General features: G+C 35.3%; 2 protein-coding genes and 1 pseudogene across 2 annotated transcripts in view; 2 read left to right on the forward strand and 1 right to left on the reverse strand.

Annotated features, from left to right (window-relative positions):
* Positions 1–1302: 1302 nt before the first annotated feature.
* The window catches only part of LOC140044102 (uncharacterized), a 29519-nt gene continuing 11123 nt past the window's right edge, over positions 1303–19698 (reverse strand). Inside the window, exons 12-17 of the mRNA XM_072088585.1 lie at positions 18773–18847; positions 18602–18673; positions 18432–18491; positions 17705–17883; positions 2457–4157; positions 1303–1967 (exon numbers count right to left, since the gene is read on the reverse strand). Of these exons, the coding sequence (XP_071944686.1) occupies positions 1846–1967; positions 2457–4157; positions 17705–17883; positions 18432–18491; positions 18602–18673; positions 18773–18847 (2209 nt within the window). The 3' untranslated portion in view covers positions 1303–1845. The remainder of the gene's footprint in view (positions 1968–2456; positions 4158–17704; positions 17884–18431; positions 18492–18601; positions 18674–18772; positions 18848–19698) is intronic.
* On the forward strand, positions 7046–7162 carry LOC140063730 (5S ribosomal RNA; annotated as a pseudogene).
* On the forward strand, positions 8406–12807 carry LOC140050640 (uncharacterized). Its single transcript, XM_072095803.1, has 2 exons — positions 8406–8569; positions 8730–12807. The coding sequence occupies exon 2, from the start codon at positions 9007–9009 to the stop codon at positions 12805–12807; it is 3801 nt and encodes a 1266-aa protein (XP_071951904.1). The 5' UTR covers positions 8406–8569; positions 8730–9006.

A 19698-nucleotide genomic window follows, 5' to 3' on the forward strand; every position in this document is an offset into this window, starting at 1 on the left:
CTCTAATAGATATGAAAAGTTGTAAGAATAACAAAATGCTTGGTAAATTGTAGATAACAGTCCGATAAAATCTACTACAAATAGTATAATAATTATTCTAAGTGATATTTTATTGGGATGGTGTTCGGCGTTCATAGAAATAAATACCATTCTAATTGGTATGATTAATACATTATTTAGTTTAAACATCTTTTAACTTCCGCGACAGAGTGGGCCGTTTCAGCTCAAGAAAGAAGACGCGTTAGACGGCTTGGAACATTGGCAGAAGTATCTCATGGTCCTAACGGAACACAGATAGGCCACAGTTATTCCTGCCAGCCTACTCAATAACTCGGCTATCGGGGTTTCATCATCAGTTCTCCCTATGTAATTTATATATACTATTCCCCACAATATACTCCGATTCTTTATGGTGTATATTTAATTTGATCTTTATTAATTTGCAGTATAATTATTATTTTGCCACTGCACCTTTCACACGCGTGGTCCGAAAATAAACAATAAACTTAAATGGCTGTCGCCACCAACGACCAACTTAGTTGAAACCAGGAAGTTGCAAGGTAAAAACGTGGACTCACCGTGAACCCGAAAAATACTTCTAGTTGAACTAAATTATGTACAAAATATATTGTTTTTTAAGCATTAACAAAGTAATTCAAGATTTTATAAAACAGGGCATTTTCATTGTTTCTTTCAATTCTCTTTTTCTATACCCGTTTGGTGAAACCTTTACAAAATAATCGAATGCACAGGCTAACCAAGAACATACATTAATTTTTGGTCTATTGTTCCATTATTAAATTAAATTGGTTCCAAACATGAATTGCATTCGATAGACTTTGCAATTCATCCAGTCTACTATTCTGGAACGCAGGACATGAAAATGTTTGATGTATTAGATCGCAATTTGAATTTTATACATAATAATTATTACACTGAAAACATCACTGATTTTCTAATAATATTCAATGAGAACGATAATTCAGACTTACTTAATATTTAAGTCAAAAGTATTTAGTATTTGTGCTTATGTATGTTTCTTTATTTTAATAGAAATGTGAAGAAAAGAAGAAGCTAGTAAACTTATCTTTAAAACAATTTATTTATTTATTATTTATTATTATTTAAGTTATAAGATTATAATAGAATTGTAAAAACAAAATAAACTGAGTAATGTTATATCTAAAATATTAATACATAAGCAGTAACAATGCGAATACAACAAGGAAATTAGTATTCAAAAACCTAAACAAATAGTTAATGAGTTTAAAAAGAAACAAAGATTAGCGAAACCAGATGAACATTCATCAAATATTATGTTGGCTATTTATTTAGCTGATTACATTTAAACCTATAGTATGATTTTATTTCAAACTTTTTTGAATGTGAGCAAACGTCTTCTGGTCGTCAAGATCGTTGCTACTCAATACAACAATATTTGAATTCAGACTATTTGCTACCCAATCGAATTGGAACTTGTGGGTTTTTCTTATACTCACAGATTTTTCCTCTAAATTGTTTTTGATTAATTACATTTTTTTGTAGTTTAAAATGCATTCCGTGCCTGTTAATGCATAGCCTACAGTATCTCTTCGGAGATCTCGATTTGTGAACTAATAACTGAAAGTGGAAAAAGGTGATAAATCTCTGTTGCGCGTGTGTACAATTGAGAAACAATACTGTTCCGCCGTATCACACTGGGGGTGTTAAAGAGTCGCTATCCAATGGAAAAAAATAATAACCAACGAATGACAAAAACAACTCTTATATAAGTTGAAAGACTTTCACTTGTTACCAAGCAGGTAAAAAGAAACCCACAAAAAGGGAGCGATAAATAAACTGATATTATATAATATTATTTTCATCAATCTGGGATTCTTCTGGGTCATCATCATCATCGATTCGAAGGAACCTTATCCCACTCTCTTGAAGACAGAAGTCGGTTTTAAGTTTCTTAACAAAATCAACTAAAAAGAAAAACAAAGATAATACAGTACGTACGCACGTTTTTTAACTATGCTTTTTACCCTGGACGCATTATTTTTTTCCAATGCAATTAAGGTAGAAATCATGAATAATTCATTAGAATAATTATGACATAATATGGGACATTATAGAGGGCGCTATATAAGCATGCAGAGAGATTAAATAAATTGTGTAAACACCGTTTGCCAACCGAAATGTTTGGTCTAGTGGTAAAAAGCTTTAACCTATTACACTGAAGCACTCGGTTCGAGGTCTTTCAAGAACATATTATTTTTTTTAATAGTTGAGAGAAATTATTTAGAGGGTTAGGCTTAGAATAGTTAGGAAGTAGATCAGCTATCTTCCAATTCTTTATAATAGAAAATAATTAAGGTAATGTAATAATAATATATTAATAAAAAAATACTGCACCCTGGACATACATTAAATAGAGCAGTATATATAATATACAATAATTACATTATTCTTACCAATTACAGCGAGCATGATAGACACGTTCAACATTATTAGAATGACAGGGGTAATCTTGTGAAGTAAACCAATGACGTCATCTTCACTGGAACTTTCATCCATATTTACGATCGCCCCAATGGATAAATTGACAACGATGAAAACAAGAGTCAACAATTGGAATCTCTGCTCTGACTTCTCTTTCATTGGTTGAAGGTACAAATGCAATACAATAAAGATGACGGTAGAAAACAGAGAGTATGACATGCTTGAGGACACGTCATCTTTTAAGTTTGCAATAAGTGCCAACAGAGCCTTGCTGTACAGTTCAAATGATTCCCAAAACCAATATGCTTGTTTATATTGTCCACAAAAGAATCGCACTCCAATCATCCATCCTTGACCATTGTTTTGTTCACGCTGAGTACAACGTACATGTTGACAGTATAGCATAATCACTATGACCAATGGGAAGCCAATGATGTATGTTAAAGCAACGTAAACAAGTGTTTTGTTAGTTTGATATGTAGATCCACCATGTTGGTCCATATCAATTGAGTAGTCTGACGTTAGTACTGGTTTATTGATCTTGCCGTCTGATGTGACGTTAAATACCCGAATTGACCACGGCCCCACTGCCATGATATCAGCACATGTATTTGCATACGTAAGATAAAGAAGTAACATTGACATAACAATACATCTGTCACGTATCCAGCTCTGAGTTATTGCTCCATGACATTTATTCCAGATACAACGAATAAAGTAAACTGTAAACATTGTTAAAACTATGAAAAGGGGTGTAGCCATAGCAATGCGAAGTGAGTAATAAGCATTCCAAGTTTCATGCAAGCATCTTGGACTTAACATACTAATATATCTTATGACGTCAAAATATTGAAGTATTCGTCCAGCATACTCAAAGTTTTTAGGCCAATGGATTTCGGTTACTTCTGATAGTATACCTAAAACCTGATAGAAATTAATAGCAATTTTTAAATATGTTACAAATGAATCTAGGTTGATGTTTCGGTTATCTACATTTCGTTGCTGCGTTCTCCATATAAGAAAAATCACTCCAATCACTGCAAAGCAAACACTAACAAATATGATTACAGTTACAGCTGGCCCTTGGCATTTGTGACATTCATTGAATAAGTCATAATATCCACTTGAACATGCTGCACAGAACCAGCCTGTATATCCTTCGGCACAGGTGTCATTCAAATTCCGTCCAATATTACAACTCTTTTCTCCAAATGGACACGGATATACTTTTGGTAACGGACCTTTGTATACAGCATCTTTTAGTTCGTTTGGGTTATCAATTGGAAATGTGTCAGTTTGTAGTTTAGTTATAAATGCTGTGTATTCAGATAAACATGGGGTTTCGTTTTGTTCTTCAACTACACTACAATTTTCTTTGAACTCCCATGACCACCAATAACCCTTTGTTAGATTTTGGTATCCTCCTTCACAGTTAACACCTTCCGGGCAGGGAAAGCATTGACCATACCGATTCGTTCGATAGAAATTGTCAAGACAATAGCAAGCATTTAAATTGGCAAATGTGCTAGTATTAGTTCCGGATGGACATGTCTGGCAATCGGCAATAGACACTGCTCCTGCATTATCTGAAAAACTTCCAATAGGACATTTCTGACAGGTTTCTGTATAATTATTTCTTTCAATAACTCCTCTTCTATCTTGATAGAAGCCACCTATAAGAAGCCATTATTTCGATAATAAGATAAAATCATTTCTAAAATAGTTAGATATATCAACATTTAATTATTCATTTATTCAAGTATAAAAAACAAAATATTGCAAGTTTGGAGCCGAAGATAAACTGAGTTGCAATACAGTACAAGTTTTAAAAAAATACATAAAACACAGAGCAGGGAGTTGTAATTAGATGGAGTCACATCGATTTTATCAACTCTAATTACAACTCCCTGCACAGAGTTTACAATAAAACATAAATTACTTAGTTAAATGATTTAAATATTAAAATTATTGCATAGTTTTAATACCATTTAGTTGATTTACTTTAAATGGTAAAATGGTATTGCTTTACTTAGAGAAATTCAATTTGAAAACCACGGTAAACTTCCAAAGATTATTTCAATATTATAAAAGAAAACATCACATTACAAAAAAAAAAAAAATGACTTTTCATATTGTATTTACAAGTCCCATCACGTTTCGCTTTTGAACACACCGTACGGTTCATCAACTTTCATTTCATCAACTCCAGAAATGCCGCAAAAACAATACATTCAAGAAATCTCAAATATTTATTTCCGATTATGTTTCTACGTATGTACAGATGCAGAGAAAAAAGCTACGAGAGAAAGACCTCCTACGCTACGAGACGACCCAGTTGTGTATTCCGATACAAGCTACGAGAGAAAGACCTCCTACGCTACGAGACGACCCAGTTGTGTATTCCGATACAAGCTACGAGAGAAAGACCTCCTACGCTACGAGACGACCAAGTTGTGTATTCCGATACAAGCTACGAGAGAAAGACCTCCTACGCTACGAGACGACCCAGTTGTGTATTCCGATACAAGCTACGAGAGAAAGACCTTCTACGCTACGAGACGACCCAGTTGTGTATTCCGATACAAGCTACGAGAGAAAGACCTCCTACGCTACGAGACGACCAAGTTGTGTATTCCGATACAAGCTACGAGAGAAAGACCTCCTACGCTACGAGACAACCCAGTTGTGTATTCCGATACAAGCTACGAGAGAAAGACCTCCTACGCTACGAGACGACCCAGTTGTGTATTCCGATACAAGCTACGAGAGAAAGACCTCCTACGCTACGAGACGACCCAGTTGTGTATTCCGATACAAGCTACGAGAGAAAGACCTCCTACGCTACGAGACGACCCAGTTGTGTATTCCGATACAAGCTTACAACCCATGAGTTCAAATAAATAAATCCAAAGGAGTTGATAGCAAAAATTAACAACTCGGGTTCATGGGTGCATACGACTACACACTATCACCGTAACAGCGGTGTAACCCCGCAGTTGTTAGTACACCAGGCCGTTAAACTCCGGTGTTGTGGTTTTTATTGACTGGTGTAAATGGGAAAATCCAACCACCCCGGTGTGCTCTCTCCGGGGTGAAACGAAGCTGAATGTTTTCCGGTGTAGTCGAATCTACACCGGAGACACGAAGTGTAAACGGTTTTTGTGGTTCAACACCGAGCTTTTAAAGGGCATTGACGTGAAAATTTAACATGTTGTCACAGAAATACAATATATTATGCAAACAAAATAGTTTCTTTTTGCTTAAAATACACTTTTTTGCTTAAAACAATAATTGTACGATATGTTGTGCTGTTCGTTATTTTCTTTTAAAGGCACAAACAAATTTATGACTTTTCTTTTCTGCTGAAAATATTGAAATGTTCGTGTGCATTCTACCTTACTAGAAAGCCTAAAATAATGTAATATTGGTGTAACTCTACCCTGGTGGCCGATTCTATGTAGGCCTAGAATTATTGAAAAAGGGAAAAATATATATAATACTGACGTCTCAATGGATAAAAATGATATCTTTTTTAGGAACTGAAAAAGTACTATATAATAATTTTCCTTCATTGATACATTGTTATGCTAATTAACAAATACATTTTTTATTTTAAATACTTACGGTACCGCAACTACCCTATTTTTACGGCAACCTAACAATTTAGGGCCTATTTAATGTACGTACAGTCTACAAGGCGGAAATGCAGTCATTTTAAAAAGAAAAATAATTGTTAGGCCCTAATTTTTAAAATAATAAATAATAACCTTAATAGCCACAAAGAAAATATAACACTGGACTATATTCAAAATTAAATAAATTTTGTGTAAATTCGGATTATTATGTTTTTATATGAGATTTGTCGATATGTTTCAGTTTTTAAACGTTTAAACCATATAGTCAGTTAAGTTCCACGTGTGCGCTTGCAATAGTAATTTGATTGACAGCACCGAGGTGATCTATGTAGTGTAAATGGGCGCAACTCGAGTTCATCTCGCAGTTTTTTTGGCTAATGTAAATGGAAATTGCCTCCGAGTTCAACTCGTGTTCCTCTCTAACGTACATAACGCACAGCAAAGATAGTGTAGTAGGAAGATATCACACATTCTATTCGATCAATGCAAATAAACGCGAGACACTATGGGCGCATATTTCAAGGGCGCCTCGCACGTCGAGTAGGGATACGAAAAGTAAGAAAGAAGAAATAGGCTATAACAGCAGAATAATATGACTGTAAAATTAAGATTTAATATGAATTAACATATAAAATGTAATGTTATCTTTATAGAAAGTGCAAATGAATCATATTTTTAGGCTTTGGAATAAAAATGTGTGTTTCAATTACATGGAATTGTTTAGTTACTGGAATATTTACCATATTTTATTTCTTTTATTTTAATGTTTTTGCTTGCAAATCAACTGAACTTTTTGTATCATTATTATTTACATTGAATTGTTGGACAGGGATAGAGAATTTAATACCTATCTTTAGAAACACTTTTTCTTCATCAGAGTAAATAAATATATTCTAGTATTAATAGCAATACAATGTGTATGCCTATATTCCGGCTTTACCACGTTGAAACACCGGTTCTCGTCAGATCACCGAAGTTAAGCGACGTTGGGCCTGATTAGAGCTTGGATGAGAGACCATCTGGGAATAACGGGTGCTGTATACGGAGCTGGGGTCCCGTTGGGCATTTGAAATCAGCACTGCTGACTCTAATGGCAGCCCCTGCATCTAGTATCTGCCTCAGACCTGTGGTCAAGATGGGCACTGGACGAGAGAAGCGCTTGATCAATGTTAGGACCAATCAAGGTGCTTTGAACAGTCCTGGCTTTGTTTGTATCAAACCTGTTAGTACGAATACGAATACGAATAGAACTTTATTGCAATCGAAAGATTGAAGTTTAACAAAAGCGTTTCACTCAGAAAAATAACATGCAAAATAAAAATATAAAAAACATTAAAAAAGGTAGTACAAACAATCAAAAAATTAAAACAAAATTTCAATTAAATATTAATTAATTAATTAATGTTAAAAACAAGTTTAACTGAAAACATCAGAAAAATGTTATAGGCCTGTAGTATAAAAATTTAAAAATTTTAAAAAATTCTTATAAATTTCAAAAATTTCAAAAATTTTCAATAATATTTACACACAATGGTACGGAAGGTCGCGGAAACAGAACACTAAATGTTTACCAATTTTGGAATAGTCCGTGATTAATAATAAACGTTTTTGAACGGTTAGTTTTAACTCTAGGGATGCAGAACTCACGGAGTCTTCTAAGATTATAAGCAGCAGAAGGAGCCTCCGGTAACAAATGATTTCATCTGTGACTGGGGTCTTTGATTTTAACGAAAAAATCCTTGCACAGTCGAACACGGCGGTCTTCTAAGGTAGAAAACCCAAGGAAGCTGCGGGCATCGAGATAAGTAGCATGCGGAAAAATACATTTAAAGGCCCTTCTCTGAATTTGTTCAAGTTGTTGACTCTGTTGCTTCGTAATATTTGATCCCCAAACTGGGGCCGCATATTCTTATATTGGTCTAATGATACTAGTATAAAATTGGTGTGGCGGTGGCGGTAATTATCGCTGTTGGTTTCGATTAAATAAAATAAAAAAATTATGGTTCCTCTTTGTACTCACCATCAACCCAAATGTTACATACAAAACACATAATGGGTTTGTTTACATTTGATTCATTTTGTGACAAGTGTACTAATTTTAGTTGACTACATAAACCACCGTGTCTATTTATTCGTTCTTTTTGATATTTTATAATCTATATATAAATTTACGTAAGGGCAACATTCGGTAAATCGCGCGTTATTTCTAGAATGTTTACTCGATGGTATATAAAGTTGTAACCACCTGATGTAACCCTGTTTACTAATTAAATTTAGTTAGTGTAAAGTTTGACTTTATATCTTGTTTAATGGTTTAGCGCCCTCTCTAGTTCTAGATAATAAGAGTGGGTCAGAGGTCATGTTGACCATGTGAATCTTTGAATTGGTGATTGATACGCACATCTTATGAGAATTCCCGTGAAATATAACCTTAATGTAGACGTAATAGTGTAAGTTCTTTGAGTAGTGCATTCACTGTATTGTACTTTGATATTATTATATACTGTAGCTCTAATGAGTTTTTTGTCTAGTTTGCTTTTGGGAGCTTTATACAGTGGTCTAGGCCTAGCTTTATGCATGTGTTTATGTAATTTGTTATTGTTGTTGCAGATTTCGAACATCTGATCATTGTTGAATTAAAGTTGTTTGGAAACGTTAACGTGTGACACGGGTCTTCTTTACATTCGAAATACTGTGTTCTACGTGCACAGTGAGAAGTGACAGCACTCTGCTGACCTGTTTATGAACCTGCTCATCACGCACTCAAGTTACCGTTCTTTCGGTGTGATACCAATATTTGACTGCGCCAGGAGCTACATCCTTGCATTACTGTATACACAGAACTGTATTCACTTGAATCACCGACTTTAATTTTATTCTATAAAACATGGCTGACCCCGATTATAAGAAATTGAGACGTATTGCCAAGGGACGTTTTACAAGAATTTGTAATTCTATCGTCGCCGCAATTGACCAGAATAAAACAATAGAATATGTACATATGCTGAATGCTGACTTGAAGGAAGCCTGGAAATCAGTAAACGATCGACATGAATCAGTAGTTTTACAGTCTGCAAAGGACGAAGAGGAGAATGAGAATTGGATTGGCCAACTAGAGAAGACATATGATGAAGTAAGAGAAATGATACTTAGACACAAAACACGCATTAATGAACAGCACATAGATTCTGAGGCAATTGACAGAAGGCATCTGCAGGAGGAAGAAGTCCAAATATCAGCAATGAGAGCGAAAAACGTTCGTAGCATACAACATGATGATTTTCAACAACTTTGCGATCAGATAATCCAATTGATTAACAAGAATTCTGTTGAGGGTGTTAAAGCTGCAAGGGCTGACCTTGTAAAATTGATGGAAGACGTAAAAACTGCACATATGCAATACGTTTCCATGCTTCCCAATGAAGAGGCAATAAATGAAAATCTGTGGCTCCAGTCAGTACGTGATAAGTACGGCGAGACCAGTAGTGCTGTTGCTATATTTTTGGAGCACCTCGACAAAAGCAAAACTCAGAAGACAGTAGATGAAAAGAGAAAAGGCGGTATACAATTGGAAAAAATGCGATTGCCAACCTTTGACGGAGATGTAAGGGCCTACCCTAGATTCAAAACAGACTTTCTAAAATTCATTTTGCCTGAGACCACAAGGGATCAAGCAGCATTCGTTTTGCGGAAATCTCTTGGAGAGAAACCTCTACAAGTTGTAGGCGCCGTAGATGATGATATCAACGAAATATGGAAGCGATTGGATGAGCGGTATGGCGACCCAATAAAATTAGCAGATGCCGTTATGCATGACTTTGAAAGTATCGACTCACTCAAAGACGGAGACGACAAAAGATTTGTTGAGTTTGTCGACATCATCGAGAGAGGTCATAATGACCTACGGAAATTAGGAATGGAGAAGGAAATGTCCAACACCAGAGTGGTTAGTGACATTGAGAGGAGATTGCCACCTGCTATTCGAAGAGAATGGTCACGGTCATTATATGATGAAAAAGCAGTAATTGATAGAACTGACAGATTTCCTGCGCTTCTTAAATTTTTAGTGAGGGAAAAGAAAAGTGTAGAATACGAAGTGTCGGGAGTGAGATCGAAGCCGTCTTCGTGCTTTACCATTAACACCACAAACATTGAAGAGAGAAACGACGCACCCAAATCTGAAAACAACAAGAACTGCTTAGTCCATGACATGGGCCAGCATACCACGCCTGAATGCCGGGCTTACATTGCAATGAACCTATCTGACAAAACACAACTTGTTAGGGCCAAGGGTGCATGTTTTGGCTGCCTAGTAAGAGGGCATCGTATAGCTGAATGCAAAAACAAACGACAATGTGGTGTATCTGAATGTTCACGCTTACACCACTCAAGCCTACATGACGATACTGTTGGAGACAATAGTCAACCCAAAACAACATTAAATCACCACACGGGGGTCGCCACTTCTAAACAAACTGGAGCCTGCCTTTTGCAGTTGATGAGCATAAAGGTGGGAGCTGGGCATATGAATGTCTTGTTTGATGGCTGTGCAACGGCATCTCTCGTAACAAACAAATCGGCAAGGGCAGCCAAGCTTAAGGGTCAGCCTCTGAAAATTGCCATTACGAAGATTGGAGGACTAACAGAGGAAATAGACAGTTTCCATTATATTGTACCTCTAATCGACAAACAGGGATCCGTGATCAACATATCTGCATACGGTATTGACCAGATTACGTCAAATATAGAATGCATAGCAGTGCAGCATGTAGTGGGACTATTCAGTAAAGTCCGATTTGAAGAGATCAAGCGACCAACTGGCCAAGTTGACTTGCTTGTAGGATACGAGTACGCAGGTTATCACCCAATAAGAATGGAAGCTGCGGAACATCTACTTTTGCTCGAGAACCGATTTGGAAAATGCTTGGGCGGTTCACATCCAACCCTAAAAGAAAATACAACAACGCTTGTAAAGACTGCAGCATTAATACATCATGTTACAACTTGCAGTTTGGATTCATTTATTAAGATGGCAGGAATGGGTGTTCAGTGCAACCCTCAATGTGGTAGCTGTCGTTGTGGGAGATGTCCCGTTGGCGCAAAGGAATACACACTGAAGGAAGAAAGGGAATTGGCGTTGATCGAGAAAAATCTCAAATTTTGTGGTTCTCATGGGATTGCAGAATATCCCTGGATTAAAGACCCAGCTGAATTGCCAAATAATCGAAACGCCGCACTTTTCGCTCTAAAATCTCTTGAGAATAGGTTAAAAAAGGATCCAGAGAAGGCTGTTGCATACAACACGAAAATGAAAAACATGTATAAAATGAAAAAAATTGCCGGCGCTTTAAATGTTCTAACAGCAAATGACATCAATGAAGCCGAACTCTTGTGGATTATCGAGTGCCAAAAACCAATAATGGACATGCTCATAAACAATGAAAAACGATTCGATGACCAGTATGCTAAACTATCACCTAGAGTACAAGATGATGGTGTGATTGTAGTAGGAGCTCGTGCGCAGAGGCATATTAACTTTAGCTACAACAACCAAGAAGTACCGCTATTGACAGCAAACCATCGATTTTCGAAACTATATGTTACACATGCACATAATAGGAGTCATTGTGGTGTACAGTCTACCGTATCCCTTGTTCGTTTGAGGTATTGGATTCTGAATTTACAGAGATTAGCCAAAAGCATCAGACACCATTGTGTTCCTTGTAGGAAGAGAGAGAAAGACATGTCCGGACAACAGATGGGACAATTACCTATTGAGCGATTGAAGCCCTCTCCACCATGGTCATTCATCGGTGTTGACTTGTTTGGTCCATTTATAACTCGTGGCGAAGTAAACAAGAGAGCAAGAGGAAAAGCTTATGGAATCATATTCACCTGTTTTGTTACTCAAGCCGTATATCTAGACCTTGCCACGGACTACAGCACAACTGGATTTCTACAAGCATTTCGTAGATTTGTGTCCATAAGAGGATACCCCACTGAGATATACAATCAATTAGTTTCTGCTTCGAAGGAGTTAAAAGGGGTAATTGACGGATGGCAGGAGAGTGATCTTCATGATTTCGGCATCACCAAAGGTACTACTTGGAAGTTTTCAGCCGCGGATTTTCCCTGGCAAAATGGAGTAACAGAGATACTGAACAAAGGTATAAAGAAAGGTATACATCATGCCATTGGTGGACAAGTTCTTCCATTTAACGAATTACAAACCGTGCTATTTGAGGTAGCCAACTTGGTTAACGAAAGGCCAATTGGGAGACATCCAACCGATCCCGAAGATGGGGCATACTTATGTCCAAATACGATTTTATTGGGACGTGCTACAACCAGAGTACCGAGTGGACCATGGAGAGCTACCAATAACATTAGAAACCGTATCGAATTTGTACAAAGCTTAATAAAGTCTTTCTGGGTTAAATGGAACAGAGATTACTTCCCATCATTAATAGTTAGACAAAAATGGCATCATGAGAAGAGAAATATGCAGATCGGAGATGTCGTGTTGGTGCAGGATAGCAACACCGCCCGTGGGAAATGGAGGATGGGATTGGGTTCCAGTGTGTATCCAGACATAAACGGAAAAGTGAGAACGGTGCAAGTTGAATTAAGAAATGAAGATAGAAATGCGAAGCAGACTGTAACTCGTGCAGACGGCATTAATGAATAGTTTGTTTCGTGGGGCGGAATGTAAAGTTTGACTTTATATCTTGTTTAATGGTTTAGCGCCCTCTCTAGTTCTAGATAATAAGAGTGGGTCAGAGGTCATGTTGACCATGTGAATCTTTGAATTGGTGATTGATACGCACATCTTATGAGAATTCCCGTGAAATATAACCTTAATGTAGACGTAATAGTGTAAGTTCTTTGAGTAGTGCATTCACTGTATTGTACTTTGATATTATTATATACTGTAGCTCTAATGAGTTTTTTGTCTAGTTTGCTTTTGGGAGCTTTATACAGTGGTCTAGGCCTAGCTTTATGCATGTGTTTATGTAATTTGTTATTGTTGTTGCAGATTTCGAACATCTGATCATTGTTGAATTAAAGTTGTTTGGAAACGTTAACGTGTGACACGGGTCTTCTTTACAGTTAGGTAATTAGTTATTGACGATTAAAACGAATTTAGGTTCAACGATTTGCCCCAAATAGGGGTGTTTTCCGATCGTGGTATACACTGTCTAATGCATGTCCATCGTGAAAAATACCCGCATACAATAATACGAGGATGCTTCGCATTTTCCTATCTCCTCCTGTCTCCCTACGATAACTGTTTTTAATGGCTGAAAACCGGTTGAACAGCTCGAGTACAGCATCATAATGTTGAAGACAGGCCGATTTTCTTTAAAAAATACTATTTTGATAGATTTAATATACGTTTATACAAATGTATTGATTTGCAATGAATGGAACATTCCAAATTATTTGGTTTAACAATACTTGCATACCTCCATGGTTTAACACAAGTAGGTACATTTATAGACCCTTGGAGAATAAACAGAAATAGTATTGTAATGCTATACAATACTGCAAATAGGTATTAACCACTTTTGATCTCCATTTGAATCAAAAGTGTTTTGGTACTGTTGATATAATATAAACAAATATACTAATAAACTTTATCACTGTGAGTGTGGGTAGCCCTTACTTTTAGATTATAAACACATAATAATATAATACTTTATTACTGACAGTTGCTTCTCAACGTTTGTATTAATTAATAATTACAAAAATATAAACGTGGCAGTGGTCTTTAAATCTACTTTACTATTAATTCAATCGACAATGAGACAGTGACAGTTTTAATAAAGCATTAAATCGGAAATGTTTTACTCTATTTAGTGGTATATTATTTATAGGCCTATAAAAAAATGTATTTTGTTACTGAGTGGATAATTAAGAAATATACAGAATAATTTAATATAAAGAATATATTAAAAAATTGTTCCTCTTTGTACTTATCCTCATCCCCAACGCTCAACTCTAATGTTAGATACAAAACCCTAAACTCTAATAGATACAAAATTGGGTTTGTTTAAAATGAGTCCAAATAACAAATTTGAACACATTTTGTGACAAGTTTGTAGGTGCTAATTTTGGTTGACTACATAAATCATTGTGTCTATTTATTTGTTTCTGTAAACGACAATGTTTTATAGTCCTGCCGTACGTACATTGGAAATCGCAAGTTTTTTTACGCTGAAATTACTATGTATTCGAGAACCATCTAGTAATCTATATATAAATTTACGTAAGGGCAAAAATCGGTAAATCGCGCGTTATTTCTAGAATGTTTACTCGATGGTATATACAGTTGGTTCATACTTTCGGTACTGATTTTAACCAGCTGATGTAACCCTGTTTACTAATTAAATTGAGTTCGATAATTAGTTATTGACGATTAAAACGAATTTAGGTTCAACGATTTGCCCTAAATAGGGGTGTTTTCTGATCGTGGTATACACTGTCTAATGGATGTCAATTTGAAAAATACCTGCACACGATAATACGAGGACACTTCGCATTTTCCTATCTCCTCCTACGATAATTGTTTTTAATAGCTGAAAACCGGTTGAACAGTTCGAGTACAGTATCATAATGTTGTTGATTTTTCTTAAAAAATGCTATTTTGATAGATTTAATATAGGTTTATACAAATGTATTGATTTGCGATGAATGGAACATTCCAATCTCTGTTCCACAAGTGTCTATTCCCTCAGGCGTCGTAACGGCAAGTACTGTATTCTCATAACAGAAATTCGATCAATTTTTTTTTCAATCTGTGCTGCTGCAGAGGTTGGATATAGATTTTTTTAACGGATAATGAGCTAGCGTTTTCAGTCGCCGTATATTATGTACAGATCTTTATTATTGCAGTTAAACCACCCCGGGAACCACCCACATCATCACCCTTCCCTCACTGGCATGAGTAGCGTTGTTGTAAAGCCAGTAGAGGATAGGCCTACGGTGGTACGAAGGAGCAACAACAACTTTGGTGGGTAGGGTAGGAACCAACTTAAGTATGAATTGGCTCTAGAAACAATTGAAAACCATTAGGCCTACTAATTAAGTTGAGTTAGATAATTTAATATTTATTAACGATTAAATCAAATTTATGATTTGCCCCGAATAGAGGTGGTTTTCACAAATTGTTTAACATTATATAAACATATATACGTCGTAGTGTATCGTTACATTACTGTACTATTTCAATCGACTAGGACGGTGATAGTTTCAACAAAGTAATTACATCGCAATGTTTTACTGTGTTTAGTGGTATATTATTTGTAAAACATGAAAACAATTAATATTTCGTTACTAAATGGATAAAAGAATATATTTAAAAATTGTTCCTCTTTGCACCCATTCTCTTCCCCATCCCTCAACCCATAATGTTACATACAAAACACAAATTAAGTTTGTTTAAATTTGACTTAAACAATTGGTTTCATTTTGTGACAATTTTTCTCTTTCGGAAGTAATTCCCAGGGTGCTAATTTTAGTTGAGCACATAAATCACAGTGTCTATTTATTTATTCGTTCCTGTAAACGACATGTATTATTGTCCTGCATTATTGTACATTTGAAATCACCAGTTTTTTAACGCTGAAATTATAATGTATTCGAGAACTATCTGTGGGCACGACCTAGATGATACGCGAGCGAAGCGAGCGTACCATCTAGTCTATATATAAATTTACGTAAGGGCAAAATTCGGTAAATCGCGCGTTATTTCTAGAATGTTTACTCGATGGTATATAAAGTTGGTTCGTACTTTCGGTACTGATTTTAACCGCCTGATGTAACCCTGTTTACTAATTAAATTGAGTTTGATAATTAGTTATTGACGATTAAAACGAATTTAGGTTCAACGATTTGCCCCAAATAGGGGTGTTTTTCGATCGTGGTATACACTGTCTAATGGATGTCCGTCTTGAAAAATACCCGCAGACGATAATACGAGGATGCTTCGCATTTTCCTATCTCCTCCTACGATAATTGTTTTTAATGGCTGAAAACCGGTTGAACAGCTCGAGTACAGCTGAAGACAGGCCGATTTTCTTAAAAAAATACTATTTTGATAGATTTAATATACGTTTATACAAATGTATAGATTTGCGATGAATGGAACATTCCAATCTCTGTTCCACAAGTGTCTATTCCCTCAGGCGTCGTAAAGGCAAGTTCTGTATACTCATAACAGAAATTCGATCCATTTTTTTTTCAATCTGTGCTGCAGAGGTTGGATATAAATTTTTTTTAAACGGATAAAGAGCTAGCGTTTTCACTCGCCGTATATTATGTATAAATCTTTATTATTGCAGTTGAACCACCCACATCATAACCCTTCCCTTACTGGCATGAGTAGCGTTGTAAAACCAGTAGAGGATAGGCCTACGGTACATCACATGCCCTAAACGCAGAACAACTTTGGTGGGTAGGGTAGGAACCAACTTAAGTATGAATTGGCTCTAGGAAACAATTGAAAACCATTAGGCCTACTAATTAAGTTGAGTTAGATAATTTAATATTTATTGACGATTAAATCGAATTTATGATTTTCCCCGAATAGAGGTGGTTTTCACAAATTGTTTTACATTATATAAACATATACACGTCGTAGTGATGTATCGTTACATGTAGGGGCTACTGTACTATTTCAATCGACTAGGACGGTGATAGTTTCAACAAAGTATTACATCGCAATGTTTTACTGTGTTTAGTGGTATATTATTTGTTGTAAAACATGAAAACAATAATAATAATAATAATAATAATAACTGGTACTTGATATAGCGCATTATGCTGAAAGCCTCAATGCGCTTTACAAAGACAGAACAATTTAGAAATTTACAAATTAAAAAGTGGGTTTTGAGGAGAGATTTGAAGACGCTGGTGGAAGTAGCCTGACGGATTTCAATAGGCAACGCATTCCATAGAGAAACGGATGCCGAAGAAAATGAACGATTTCCATAAAACTTAGTGGAAGGATGAAATATATGGGCAAGAAGAGACTCAGATCTAGATCTCAGAGACCGCTTAGGAACATAAGGTTGAATAAGTTCAATTAATATTTCGTTACTAAATGGATAAAGAATATTATTTTAAAATTGTTCTTCTTTGCATCCATCCTCTTCCCCATCCCTCAACCCTAATGTTACATACAAAACACAAATCAAGTTTGTTTAAATTTGACTTAAACAATTGGTCTCATTTTGTGACAAGTTTCTCTTTCGGAAGTAATTCCCATGGTGCTAATTTTAGTTGAGTACATAAATTACAGTGTCTATTTATTCGTTCCTGTAGGCTGTAAACGACATGTATTATTGTCCTGCGGTACGTACATTTGAAATCGCCAGTTTTTTAACGCTGAAATTATTATGTATTCGAGAACCATCTGTGGGCACGACCTAGATGGTACGCGAGCGTACCATCTAGTAATTATCAATTTAAGTTGCGCCATTACTTTATATACGTTAAGCTACCGCACGTTTAAATCCTCAGCATATGAAAGGTTAATAGCAATAGCAAGGATTAAACACAATTTAAATAATACAATGATTTACCTGGAGGGCACATTTCACATTTGTTTTTATACTTATTGAATATCTGGTATGTCCCTTCCTTACAAGGACTACACTTCCTAGTTTTGGAATTGCACGTCAATCCAGTTTCTCCACGAATAAATTTTAACAAATCCCCTTCAATGTCTATATCGATTTCGGTATTTTCTCTTACACAAATGCTGTAAAGAAAACTTCTCTATTATTAATTATTGTAGGATGATACAGCTAAACTTTACATCCAGTGGATTGATACTGTCTAGGTCATGGACTTGGTTGTTGTTATAATTTTAAAAATGAGTAAAATAACGTAATCAAAATTCTTCTGATCTTGCAATGGTTAAAATGATTAAGTTGTCTCATGTTGGTTACATGCGTGCCTTCATTGATGCAAAGCTCATGTCCTTTATATAGTTCATTAATTATAAATGTCTCTATGTTACTTCTAATTTAAATGCCTTCACAATCCGGTTACAGCTTTATCTAAAAATGCATCATTTATCCTCATGTGGTTTTACATGATTTTATTTGGTATTCTTCGTTTCTTGTATTGTAATGCTGTATATCGTTAATAATTGTTCATTATTGGTAAGATAGGTCAAGCAATGAAGATACCTAATATTTTGTAAAGCTAGTGAACAATTAAATCTAGAATACAAAATCAATTATGTGTTGCTAAGTAACGTAATGAAATTGGTACCTCAAACTCACTCTACGAAGATTTACTTACGTTTTAATAGGTTTTCCTATATCAGTAAGAATTGACCGGAGTCCACCACAGTTAAGATATCTAAAATAATGAATAAAACATAAATGCATGAGACTATTATTATTATTATTATTATTATTATTACATCGAATTAAAAATATAAAGTAAATGTACTAGTCATGTTTACGTACATTGTTCCGTTTTCTACCATGTGTGACAGAGCATTTGTTCCTATCTGTTCCAACTTATTGTCAAACAAGTATCTGAAATAAAAAGGGTATAAATAATTTATCGATTAGTTTGACAAAATAAATGTTATGAATTACTTTAGCTTCTATTCATGTACTAATAACAAGTCTTACATGTATTCAAGTGTTGATCCAATGGTTTTAAACGTCTCATACGTAATGTTTGTAATTCCATTACCATACAAGAAGCTGCAAAACAATGAGGAGAAAGAAAATCATTATTTATGTAGATGGTTCCGTTTTTTGGCTTATCGTGTTTTTTTCTATTTAACTACAGTATTATAAATGACCTTACTATCTGGCGACAGACGGCTATTATTCCTAGATTTTGGATCTTTAAGAAGAAACCAAAGCATAATGAGAGAAATGATAAAGATGATTATATTGTATTGTAATCATGGTTGATCATTACATATCTTAAAACTGTAAACAAGTTTAAGTCTAGGGTAAAGAAATAGTTTGATTTGTGTAATACTTGTCCAGTCATGACAGGCAGAAGCACTGGTTACGTAAAGAAGAGCTGTGTATGTTCACATCTTGTTATGACAGTTTGTATTGCTATGCCTACCTCTTTGTGGATACTACCAGTTTGCCTTTTTGAAGACACTTTGGCAGAATTGCTATCATGTTTTAGAAAACCTGACAATGTATTATAGTAATGTTAAGTTAATGATAACCGACTGGTAGCTTTTGAAATTGGCAATGAATGTCAGAAAACGTTATTAGTGAATTGTTATCTATACCATCAATTTATGTTGATCATTTTGAAGAGTATTTACAATACCTTGATTAATTTCAAAATATTATTGAACTATTATGGGCATAATGTTCTTTTTGTTGGTGATTTTAATGCTGACTCTTTTAAAAAGCATATTTCTGCAGGGAATATAACTTCTATGTTTCAGATAGAGTAGACAAATTAGGCATAAATTCTTATACATTTTTTAGTGAAGCTCATGGTTCAACTAGCTGGTTAGACACCATATTGCAACCCTTAGTTCTAATAATAAATGACATAATACTGAATCCAACGACTTTCT

This window comes from Antedon mediterranea, chromosome 1, assembly GCF_964355755.1.
Source record: "Antedon mediterranea chromosome 1, ecAntMedi1.1, whole genome shotgun sequence".
Classification (NCBI taxonomy): Eukaryota; Metazoa; Echinodermata; class Crinoidea; order Comatulida; family Antedonidae; genus Antedon; species Antedon mediterranea.